This window comes from Dryas octopetala, chromosome 9, assembly GCF_963921425.1.
Source record: "Dryas octopetala chromosome 9, drDryOcto1.1, whole genome shotgun sequence".
In the NCBI taxonomy this organism is placed as follows: domain Eukaryota; kingdom Viridiplantae; phylum Streptophyta; class Magnoliopsida; order Rosales; family Rosaceae; genus Dryas; species Dryas octopetala.
The window spans coordinates 17,602,408-17,614,346 of record NC_141374.1 but is presented as its reverse complement, the minus strand read 5'-3'; the positions used below and the strand labels follow the sequence as shown (position 1 = coordinate 17,614,346).

General features: G+C 37.2%; 2 protein-coding genes across 4 annotated transcripts; one reads left to right on the top strand and one right to left on the bottom strand.

Moving 5' to 3' along the window:
• Positions 1-5,820: 5,820 nt before the first annotated feature.
• Positions 5,821-7,110, bottom strand: PAM68 (PAM68-like protein (DUF3464)). 2 transcript variants are annotated; one of them, XM_086257524.1, is made up of 2 exons: positions 6,868-7,110; positions 5,821-6,439 (listed from the first exon to the last, which is right to left on the bottom strand). In XM_086257524.1, exons 1-2 carry the CDS (start codon positions 6,949-6,951, stop codon positions 5,864-5,866), a joined length of 660 nt encoding a protein of 219 aa, XP_086113650.1. In that variant the 5' UTR covers positions 6,952-7,110; the 3' UTR covers positions 5,821-5,863. The 2 variants fall into 2 exon arrangements, with proteins under 2 accessions (XP_086113650.1, XP_086113651.1); XM_086257525.1 differs by having other exon boundaries at positions 5,821-6,436.
• Positions 7,111-8,626: 1,516 nt separating this feature from the next.
• Positions 8,627-11,817, top strand: LOC147275084 (Putative membrane lipoprotein). 2 transcript variants are annotated; one of them, XM_086227601.1, is made up of 5 exons: positions 8,627-9,004; positions 9,158-9,416; positions 9,593-9,868; positions 10,978-11,035; positions 11,474-11,817. In XM_086227601.1, the coding sequence occupies exons 2-4, from the start codon at positions 9,176-9,178 to the stop codon at positions 10,989-10,991; spliced, it is 531 nt and encodes a 176-aa protein (XP_086083727.1). In that variant the 5' UTR covers positions 8,627-9,004; positions 9,158-9,175; the 3' UTR covers positions 10,992-11,035; positions 11,474-11,817. The 2 variants fall into 2 exon arrangements, with proteins under 2 accessions (XP_086083727.1, XP_086083726.1); XM_086227600.1 differs by lacking the exon at positions 11,474-11,817 and having other exon boundaries at positions 10,978-11,227.
• Positions 11,818-11,939: the final 122 nt, after the last annotated feature.

Here is an 11,939-nt window from a genome sequence, read left to right as displayed (position 1 = left end):
AGTTGGCCACAGCCTTATACTAATTTGGTATGGTTAAATGCTATGGATTGAGCTTTTTTATAGCAGATTTTCTTCTGTTTTAGGCTTTCAGACACGAAAGTAGTTGAAAAAGTAAATTGCATCTTGTAATTTGTGTTGTATTAAGATTTAAGAGCTTTATTTTCCCCCCCGGTTGGCCAAAAACAAAAAAAGAGCTTTCTTTTCCCCCTATGCCATCAAGGGCAATGGCCACATGACTTTGAGTTGAACATGATGGTCATGAATGGACTAGATCCTACGTGGCAAGGGAACCTCTCTAAAGTGGGCCAAACAATTCATTGGGCTTGACCCCTAATCCAATAAGAATGACCCACCTTCATAAAAAGGTAGCACCCTAACCAAAAAAAAAAAAAAAAAAGCAGGACCAGGGACGAAACCACAATCTTATGTTTGGGGGGGTCAAAACACAAGTTTTCCTTGATATGGGAGTAGAAGTTTAATTATGGAAGTTTATATTGCATGCGTATAAACTATATACCATATATATGTTAAAGGAGTTAAAAAATTGGGGGGGGAGATATTTGTTGTCGATTCGTTAGGTGAAAATGAACTCTTGCGTAAATATCTACAGAGGTTCAATGTTGAAGTCAAAGGGATACAAGAGGATGTATTGGTGCAGACCTTTGCGATTTCGTCACTTGTTAGGATTTGAACGACCACGTACCATGAAGGACTTGTTAGGATGAAAGGAGAAGTATATGAATGCCGATGACCTTCGTAAGATACATGATACATAATGCAAACACGAAGATCACAACATTGACAAATAAAATATTGTATATCCCATAAGAATTATGGCCACATTACAGAAGATAAGACAACCAGTATTTCTCTACATTAATTACCAAAACCGTTGATGGCATATTGGTGCAATTTATAAACTCAAAACTTTTGGTATAAGTTTTGTTAGGCAGAAATATATAATGACACCACGTATAAATGTATAATATAATGAATTTCACTTTATGAGAGCATATAGATATAGGACCACGGTGAGTCAGTGAGCAAGCAATGCAAGTACAGAATTCCAATTCAAAGGGCATGGTCACAACTCACAACTCACAAGGACACAATCCGTATGAGACCGTATGGTCCTATCAATCAGAATGCACGAGTGAGTATTGCGCGCGTCCGGTTAGCTACTGTGGGGTGGGAATCAGCACTATTTTACAATTTACAAAATGCAAATCCAAATTGGAACGTAGGAAGATCTTCAATCTTGTCACTGAAATCACACAAAGATTCTCTATTGCTTCTGATTTTCCCAATCTCTATTTGTCCTACTCAACTCTTGCATCTCGAGGACCAATCTCTCCATCTCCTATTAGCTTATTTTTAATTTAATTACCTTCAAAAACTCCATACAGTCTCATTCTTTATCTTTTAATATTAATGGATTTACTTTTTTATTACTAATATATCCACCATTAAATCTGTTTCTATACTATAACATTGTAACAAAAAAACCCTCCAATCATAATGGTAGCATTGCATACCATTACTAAGATATAAATTATTCACGATTAAATAAAGAGCTTTATATTATGCGCTCTACCGTATAACCATTTCATCTCATACATGCACTTTTTTTTTTTTATCATGTTGAATATTGACTATTTCACTTATCTGTTGTTAAAATATAAATTCTTCACAATTAAATATATATATGTATATTATACGAACATTGTACCAAAGAAACCTTTTAATAAAGGGGATAAAAAATGGGTTGGAGCTTGATATTTCTCACTTCACCCTCTATTTTCAGTCAATGAATAATACTATTAGGATCTTTTCAATTAATTATATTTAACTTCAGCTAATATGTAATTAACTTTTGGGGCCACCATTAAAAACTGATCATACATTAACTAACACTTGGCATAATCAACTAAATATAGTCGGTTGAAAAAATCCAAAAGTATTATCCTTCCGTCAATAATGAGAATCTTTTGGGAAGCTCTTACCCAAGCACGGCCAGATGGGTGCAGCCCAGACCCAAAGGTCCAAAGGACCCAAACTATATGTGCTGGTCTGAGTCAGAGGAAAATAGTACGGATAGCAGACAATTAGGCACTGCATACCGGCTAAGACCGGTGACTAATCGTTAATTTTGGGCAGAGGGTATTTGGTTACTGGTTGTTGTCGGTTGTCAGCTAGCAACAGCATTGGTTATCATACCATACCAAATTGCTATAAATATATATATGTTTGTTTGTTTGGTGCTTTGGCAATGTGGCCAAGCCATCGATGTGCTATAATGCTATATATTTGTGCTTTAGCTAGCTTTTACCAAGAGCGTACTGCTCTCTTGTCCCTGTTTTATTCCTGGGGCTCATCTCTCTTTAAGCAAAGAGTGCTTAGAACAGAGTGATCTACAGGGACAAACAATATAAACCTATTCTCTCTCTCTCTCTCTCTCCCCTTCTACAATGGGGGCATGCCCACGTGTCATGGTTTAGAAGGTTCAGCCAAGATCTTTTGAAAAAAGAAAAGCATAGTGAGTCAAGCTTCACAGCCATTCCCAAATCTCTTTTTACTTTCTTTTTTTATTAATTAATTCAGTTTATAAGGTATGCTCAAGATCGTCTTTCATAAACAGGAGATTAAGTACCATCTACTAGACTAATAGTCATTGATATTTGATGTCATTCCAAAACTTCAATTACAACTTCGTGTTTTTTTTTTTTTAAATATATAAGGGACGATTATGTAACAACTTCTTCTTGCAAGAGGGGGAGGATATTGTTTTGGACTTTTGGGGGATTGGAGAAACAGTGATGATGGGATGAAGGAGGAAGAATAGCAATGGTGGAGCTGGGCAGTGAAGATGGTGGATGTAAAGAAGGAATTGGGAAGTTATGGTGTATTTTATTTCTTTTGTTTTTTTTTTTATGTATTTTATTTTGTTTTTCTTTCACATAATTTTAATTTAAGTTGTAGAATATTTATGCTAAAAAGACTTCTAATAGAACATGATTTGTTGAGTTGATTATTATTATTTTTTTTCATAATTTAACTGTTATATGAAAGGTTAAAATAGTCTTTGTCAATAATTGTGGAAAATAAATTATAAGATGTATTTAATTAGTTTAGAAATATTAATTGACAAGAAATTTCATGCCATTAGGGCAGGTGAATAGGACAACATCGCATTACCCTTTTTTAATTTAGAAAATTAGGATTAAATACTAAATATCAATAGTTTTTCAATAAAACAACATGACACTATTTTTTTTTAGTTTAGGTAATAACCAGTAAGACATTTTGGATTAGGTCACAAATCAGTTTGTTATATAGTTGTGACTGTCGAACAATCACAGTTGTGATTGAACTGTGATTGTTTCAAATTTATAAAAATTTAAAATTTTTAAGAGTTTAATACTTTTGAATTAGGTTTGGGGGATAAAGTCATATAACTCAAAGACTAAACATTAAAGTTTAAGCCTTGCAAATATTGAAAAAACAACAAATCAATAAAAAAGTACTGTTAGACAGTCACAGCTCGATATAATCATATGTTTAAAAATTGGTACCTAAACGGCTAAACTGAAATTTAGTATCTAAAGTAAAATGACATAAATGTTTTAGTAGTTAAAATAAAAAAATATTATAATTTTGTATCTAAAATCAACGGACCTTTAATTTACTCTCATATTGAGACTTGAGAGTAGATAATTAAGAGATGTGAAAATTAAAAAAGGTCCGTTGATTTTAGGTACCAAATTATAATGTTTTTTTATTTTAACTATTAAAACATTTATGTTATTTTACTTTAGGTACTAAATTTTAGTTTAGGTACCAATTTTTAAAAATATGGTTATATCAAGCTGTGACTGTCTAACAGTCATAATTTATTTTTTTATTGATTTGTTGTTTTTTCAATATTTGTAAGGCTTAAACTTTAATGTTTAGTTTTTGAGTTATACGACTTTATCTCCCAAACCTAATTCAAAAATATTAAACTTTTAAAAATTTTAAATTTTTATAAATTTGAAACAGTCACAGTTCAATCACAACTGTGACTGTTCGACAGTTAAAACTATATAACAAACTAATTTGTAACCTAATCCAAAATGTCTTACTCTAGTTTATTACCTAAACTAAAAAAAATTAGTGTCATGGTGCTTTATTAAAAAGCTATTGATATTTAGTATTTAATTCTAATTTTTTATAAATTAAAGAGAGAGCAATATATGTGCACCGCAAATTTCATTTTAGTTTTGTTTAATTTGTGACGCACCCATTACCCATGATGGAGGGTATTTCACGTGACACGTGGTCTCAGACATTCCATATATGCATGTGTTTCATGCATGGCTGTACTGTAATATTATTTAATTATGAACTGCACGAGTGGTGGTCAGGATTTAACACACCGTGGTTAAAGTTCAACATTGTCCAAAACAAAAGGTTCATTATTTATTATTATTATTTAAAATGCTATGTATTTTATTTTTTCTTTCCCAACTACTCTCTATACTTAATAAACCACAACCAAATCATACACCACCACCATCGAACCCAACACCGTTAGCATCGAACTCAACATCATCACCACCAAATAAGGCACCGAACACAATTGCTACTCTGATTATGATTATGATTATTTATTTTTAAAAAGATGAATGCAGATATTTAATGATTCTTTCAAAAACCTCTACCTCTCTCTCTCTCTCTCTTCAAAAATAAAGAGAAAAAAAAAAAAAAAACACTAGAAAAGCATATGAAACATGAGAGTATGGTGGTGGTCCTGGTGGATTAGACCACTTTTAATTTTAACGTTAAGAATGTTCTGTTTTCAAATTAATAATATTGTACTTGAAAAAAGTGACTACAAAGCCAGTGATCCTCCCCAAAGTAGATATCTCTGTTTCAATCCCAAGTCTTTCCCTATTTCCAATGTTTGATTACCTTGATTTGTTGTACGCGTCTTTTGAATTTGTGTTTCAGATAACAACATTACTTTAGCCCAATGTTGAAAGATAGAAGAGACCAAATAGAATGATCATCTCTCCCAATAAACCTCACATTCAAATTTTTCCTTGTTTGCCTTGAAATAAATTCTGCAAAAACTTTTGCAACATGTCCTCTATCAATAAAATCACACTTCACAATCTTGGCCAAAAAAAAAAAAACACACTTCACAATGAATGGGAATATGACTCACAAAAACAACAGAAAGGGACACATTCAAACTCAAAAATAGCATAGTATAAGCTCTCAATATCAAACAGTAGCAGCACCAACACTAAAAAAAGTCCAATTGCTAAACACTACTGGGCTAAAGACTAGTGAACTAAGTGAAGCCAATCTCAAAAGGACAGCAACATATACTCTGCTACAAGCACTATAGGACCATAAGGTCCATAATATATAAGAAGTAATTTTGTCTGCAGCCCATTTCATGTTAACTCTGCCTTGATTATTTGCTGTTCTTTGAGAACGTTCTTCATGTCATTCTTTCCTCAGGCTGCAGAATTTTGAGTTTTTCTCCCTTCGTTATCAACCTCGTGTTTGTACTAAAATTTGTACAAACACGAGGTTGATCAATTTGTAGAGGGTGTGTGATCAATTTGTATGGCTTGAGGAGAGTCTTTCTTGGCTTCTCTGGACATGATGCAACTGTTTGATGAGAAATAAATCTTAGGAGGCTATAGGCCTGTTTTCCTCAACAAAATAACATTTAGTAGAACTTTTTTTTTTTCAATATGAGGGGAGGGGAAATTCAATTTTAGAACCTGTCCCAACCAAAGTTAGCAAAATCCTACAAAAATTGGGAAAGAAAAAAGAAGAAGTAAAACAATATATATATAAAAGAGGAGGGCTAGTCCTTGGTAGATCGACCCCCACCCCTAAGAGACTGCCAAAACACAGGCCAATTCTTCTTAGCCTCGTTCCAACCCAAGAGGGAGCCTTCCCTCATAGGATCCCAACTGGAGGACACAATCCCATAACTGACACCCAAAAGAGCTGTCCCAAAGAATATAAATGACACAATGAAGGGCACCCATGTGGGCACATCGATTTTCAGACCAACTTTTAAATAGTAAAAGAATGGGAAGAACAAGAGCCCCAAAAACAAAGGAACCCCAACTGTGAACCCCACCCTCCCAATCATCCTGTTGGTCACTATCTCTGGTATTATGCCTTCCTCTGCCTCTTCCTCTTCTTCCTCTTCTTCTTCATCATCATCATCACTATCATCATTCGTCTTCTTCGTTGACTTCTTCTTCTTTGGGGACGGTCCAAACCCTCTTGGGCTCCTCAAGGTCGCATTTAATTGTGTGGGGGATGAAAATTGCTTCTCATTTCGGCAGTAGTGTTCTTTTGTGGAAATTGGGTACTGGGTTTTTTTTATTTCTTCTTTCAAACTGTTGGTGATGGAGAGGGTCCAAATCTGCTGCAAAAATTTACAAGCAAGAGCTCAACAATTGCTTGATAAAAATTAAACACTACCAAAATAAAAGAGATTTTTCATCTCATATAAATTAAAATCGTCTTTACAGATGCAATGAGACTGAAACAACCCGCAATTTCTATTTGTTGAAACACAAACACAATTTTTTTTTCCTGTTATATTTATTTATTTTTTCAGTAATAAAGGGTAAGGGGGGACACATAAAAAATTACAAGCACTGTCCAAAGAAAGTTCATACTACGGTTACTATTATTAGCACATTTATAAGAAAAACAAAATAATAACATTAAAAAAAAAAAAGTACAATTATCTCAACTTTTTCCATTTATTGGAGAATCCAGTGAGTTGAAACTACAGATAACAGAGAGAGAGAGAGAGAGAGAGAGAGAGAGAGAGAGATTTAATGGTACCTTACTAGGTGATGTTGGGCAGTGGTGCGAAGGAATTGGAGAGGGCTTGGATGACCATGAAGATAGCCCTGCAATTGCAGCCATGGGCTTCCTTTCTAGTGCTCTCTCTTGACTGAAGATGAGAAGAAATAATAATTGAAGCGTTGCTTGCTTCAGTAAGAGCAAGCATTTACCATGTTTCTTTCAATTTTGGAGACCCTTTTGAAGGGCCATCAACAACTCAAGACGACAGACTTGGCTGCACAAAAGGATAAGGTTACAATCTTAGACATAATATGCGTGTCCATCTACAAACCATTTTTCCCGAAAAAAAAAAAGAAAAAAAAAAAGAATATAAGAATATGCGTGTCCATCGTCATTTAAAGGCCGTTGGATTGCGCACTTACGTTGATGAGTGTTTTAGACATCAAACAGCCCACATTATTGGATAAATATTTGTAAGAATATGACAAACGAAATTCCCAGGTCCTCGTTGATTAATAAAAAAGAAGCTGCTATTTGCACTCTCTTTTTTCTTTTTGCACACCCCATCTGAAAAAAAAAAAAACACTCAAAGAAAAAGACCACTTTGGCCCTCCCCTCACCCATACACCCACACACCCCATTCCCATCTCCCCCCGTACACACCCCATTTTTTGCACACACCGGCGCAGCACCACCACCGTGCGTAGCACCACCCCCTGCATGCGCCACCCTCCTGCACCGCCCTCTCATTCTCTCTCTCCTCCCTGCTGCACTACCCTCTCATTCTCTCTCTCCTCATCTCTCTCTCCTCCTTGCTGCACCACCCTCCCCGCGCCCACCACCATGCCAAGCTCACACAGCCACGCCCACCACCATGCCAAGCTCGCACAGCCCCAACGCCCGACCACGCCGCCGACGCCCGACCTCGCTCTGCCCAGCTCGCACGACCACGCCGCAGTCCCTGCCAAAAGGATGAGCTTCGCAGGCCGTTCGGCAGTCATCCGCCGAAACCTGCGGGTTCGTTCGGCAGCCATCCGTCGAAACCGGCGATTTCCTTCGGCAGCCACCCACCGAACATTCGAGTTGCCTTCGGCAGCCACCCACCGAACCTTCGGCAGCCACATGTTTCTTCTTCACCGTCAACCTTGGCCGCCGCCCACACGCTGCTACACCTCCGCCCGCAGCACCTTGTCTTCCACCTCGAAGCCCAGAACCAGCCACCATTAAAAAAAAAAAAATATGCAGTTCGGCAGACCGGTGCCGAACCGGGCTGTTTGGTTCGGTAGTCATCCGCCGAATATAACAGGATTGTTCGGCGGATGAGTGCCGAACGAAACAGCCCAGTTCGGCACTGGTCCGCCGAACCTGCTGAACTGAAATTTTTTTTTTTTTAATGGTGTTCGGAGGGTGGTGCTGCTGCGGAAGAAGAGAGAGAGATAGGAGGGTGGTGCTGCGGGGAGGAGAGAGAGAGAGAGAGGTCGGTGCTGCGAGGAGGAAAGAGAAAGGGAAGTGGTCGGTGAGGGAAGGAGAAAGGGAGGGAGGTGGTCGGGGGTGAGGGAGGGGGAGGGGCTGTGTGTTTTTTTTTTTTGGTATGGTTGATGGGGTGTGGTGGGTGAAGGGGTGTGTTGTGAGAAATTTTGTGAAATGTATAAAATAGGGGTATTAGGGTAATTGGAGGGGTGTGTTAAAGAGAAATTTTAAATTTTGGAAAAAGATAGGGGGTGTGTAGAAAAAAAGTGTGTGCAAAAAGAAAAAAAAGGGTGTGCAAATAGCAGCACTCATAAGAAAAAAAAAAAAGAAGGTAGATCCGTAGATGTAGATTTACGTCAGTGCAAAGAATCAAATCCTAGCTTAATGATTAGGATGAAGAGTCGTGGTGAGTGACGAGTGAAGAGTGTTTAGGATGATTCTATTTATAGAACTGTAAATGGCGTAAATGTCCGGTGCATCAACTTTACTTTAGCCTTAAAATCACCAATTTTCCCTTTTTAGTTTTTAATGCAGAAAAGCAAAACGAAAGCCCATCAGAATTCAGAAAGGCTTGTTCTGCTTTGCTGTTGCTGACTTGCCCGTGTGGTACTGCCCTGTCGAAAACTTCATCCCCAAGAGGAAGAAGCCGTGAGAAGAAGAAGAAGAAGAGATTTACTGAAGCAGAGAAAGACATCACCATCAGGTTCTTTAATTTTCGCTGCTTCTTCTTCTCTTCTCTTAAATTAAAGATGAAATACTCATAAATTTTTCAGTATTAGTAACAGCAATTTAAATTTGAATGCTTAATTATCGTGAAAATGGTGCATGGGTCTGAAAGGGCATGCTTTGATATCAGACTCAGGTGAAGGTCATAATGATTATAAAAGGAGTGTTCAGGAGGTACGAGAGATGGAACCCAGTGCATCCAACATCTGGGGCATTTTGGGGGTTGGGAATAGGCATTGGTTGTGGTGTTGGATGGGGTCCTGGTTTTGGCCCCGAAGTAATTGGTTATGTTGGAGCTGGCTGTGGTCTTGGATTTAGTGTGGGTTTCACTTTGCTTGGTGTTGGCATTGGTCTTCCTGCAAATTGGCTCTTTCAATTCCCTTATAATGGTATTCATACTTTCTTTCAACTCCCTTGTATTTGTTTCTTAACACCTATACATTACATACACCCTCTACGAATATAAGGGAACATTGACGATAATGCTCTTTCTTTGTTGGTGTGGATGTTTACATTTTCATGGTATTGTAGTCTTGAGTTCCAATCCTGATTTAGTCTTTTCCAGCTGCTATGGCAACAAGAAGTGGTGCAATGGGGTTTGCCCAACCTCGTAGTCGTCCTTTCTCCAAAAACATTGCACAAGAGGGATGGAATAGCATTGCACCTTGCATCACAGGCCTGCAAAGAGAAGCCAGTGGGAGATTCTCTAGCTTTAAGCAACAACATCTCTTGGATAAAGGGTTTGTTTCATTTGACATGAAGAACCGGCTAGGTGCCAGTACTAGGTCTATTTGCGAAGGTTTAGCCGCATTTGGTGGACGCTTCTTCCACTTTCCCAAAGGTATGGTGATTCTTTCAACTTGCATTCTAGTTAAAGAATAACTCTTTATCACTATAAATGCCACCATTGCAGTAGTTTTTTGCCGTTTCTTACAAGCTAAAACTACAATCATCTTCGTTCTTTTTCCCATCATGATATAATTTTCTTAAAAACCCGAAATGAACTAATTAAGTGAAAATTAACTTCCTGTCATATGACAGTGTAATGGCTACACAATGCCCAAGAAGACCTTAAGGGCCTGTTTGTCTCATGGAACTGCATACTGGTCTGGACTAAGTTTAGTCTATACGGTGCTTGATGATTTATTAAGGTTAATGTATCTTATCACAGAACAGCATCAGGAGTCCCTCCAGAGGGTGAAAATGATATGGTTCTTTAGAAGTTTTCAACCATCTTACTTTTAAGAATTTAGATAGCTATGACAAACATTAACTGAGTTTTCCAAACAAACATACTGAAATAAGTCTGATACACAAGTTTTGAGGATAAAAAATTGTTCTAGTTTCATTCTTTTCCTTTAGGTTCATTCTAGGTTTTAAGGAATTTTTAGAAGCATGCCCATACTGTTAAGAACTTAAGAGTAATGCCATTGCCACCCCCTTTCTTATTTCCCCACACCCTTATTTAGCTTCCCACACCAACTTCTAGAAAATATTAACCTACTCTTCCCACCCACCAATATTCCCAAATATTCTTTTCTTTTTTGTTAACTCAATGGTAATATTGGACAATAAGGGAGATACAAATTTACAAGGGGCATACCCCATGAGATAATATTACCAAATTTCTTGTACCTCATATCCCTTCCCTTAACCCTAAGTCCCTAACCTAATCCTATAAAATTAAAGAAGTTGGTGGCTTCCATGGCCAGATCCCTTAGCAATTTGATCACAATGTTTGGTTATTCACAGGTGTTGGGTTTACATTTAGTTGTCTTTGTTTTGTGATTCTCATCCCATGACTGATGTTATTATTTATACACTATTTTGTTTAAGCCCAGGATACTGTTGTCTCATTAGACCTGATTTCGGATTTGCTTCTTGTGCTTTTGTATCCTTTGTGCAATCACGGAAACAGAAAATAATAACATATGTCCCTTGGCCTTTCAGGTCCAAAAGATTGACACCATGGAGAACTTGACTATCTGGTGCATATACTATAAGGATGGTAAACCTTCTTACACTTACCACATTCTCCATAAACTGGTTTCTTTCCTATAGGATTGGTCCATCCTAATATGTAAGTTAGAAACCGAGAGAAGGTTTCATGTAAGGAACCCTTGTTGCTGATTCATATTTTGAAAAACTGCTCCCATCTTAGGAGTAGCATTATTATAGTTTTAAGAAAGCCTCTTTTTCATTAGTTGTGCAGAAGTCCTTTTTTTATTAATTGTGCAAATTCCTGATCTAGATAACCAGTAGTTCCAGCACCAATTTATTTCTTGTACCAGCCTCAAATGACCATGGGTTTAGCTATCTTCATTTTTAGTTTAAATGTTACATGATACTTTTCAACTATCGATTTGATCTCTTCTTCCTCACTATATCTACACCCCCGAGTTGACTATCAACCATCGATTTGATTTCTTTGGTTTGATTTGGCCAGGAGGAGCAATGGTTCCCGCAAGATCCTTGTTGTTCAGGGTACTTTGGATAGTTACCAACTCATGCCTTGATTCAGAGCTGCAAACACGTCAGTTGCAATCTGCAGCACATTCATAGATAAATGAATTCATTCTGTTGCCGATAAGAGTTTTTTTATTTTTGGGTCAACCTGTTGACGATAGAATGGCCTTTCAATCTGGACTTGCTGTTGGCCCATCTTTGATGTACGATCTCCTTGGATTCACTAGGCCCAAGCCTGTTACTTTGTTTTTGTTTGTCAGGCCTTGAGCCCTATTCTACCAAAATAAAAGAAATAAAACAAAGTAAGCACTTACTGCCAAACTTCCAAAAATACAGCCAAACCATCATTCAATTTTATAGGCATTTTATTCAATTGTTGTAATAGTGGCAAATCAAAGTTTTTTCACTTTTTCTTTTATTTTTCTTTCCCGAGTGGTAAATCAAAA

Excerpts from the sequence above, each read along its gene's own strand:
- PAM68 (XM_086257524.1), bottom strand. The coding sequence starts at position 6,951 with ATGGCTGCAATTGCAGGGCTATCTTCATGGTCATCCAAGCCCTCTCCA. Across the intron at positions 6,440-6,867 it reads GCCCAACATCACCTAGTAAG|CAGATTTGGACCCTCTCCAT; the intron begins GTACCATTAAAT and ends AAATTTTTGCAG.
- LOC147275084 (XM_086227601.1), top strand. The coding sequence starts at position 9,176 with ATGATTATAAAAGGAGTGTTCAGGAGGTACGAGAGATGGAACCCAGTG. Across the intron at positions 9,417-9,592 it reads CTTTCAATTCCCTTATAATG|CTGCTATGGCAACAAGAAGT; the intron begins GTATTCATACTT and ends AGTCTTTTCCAG.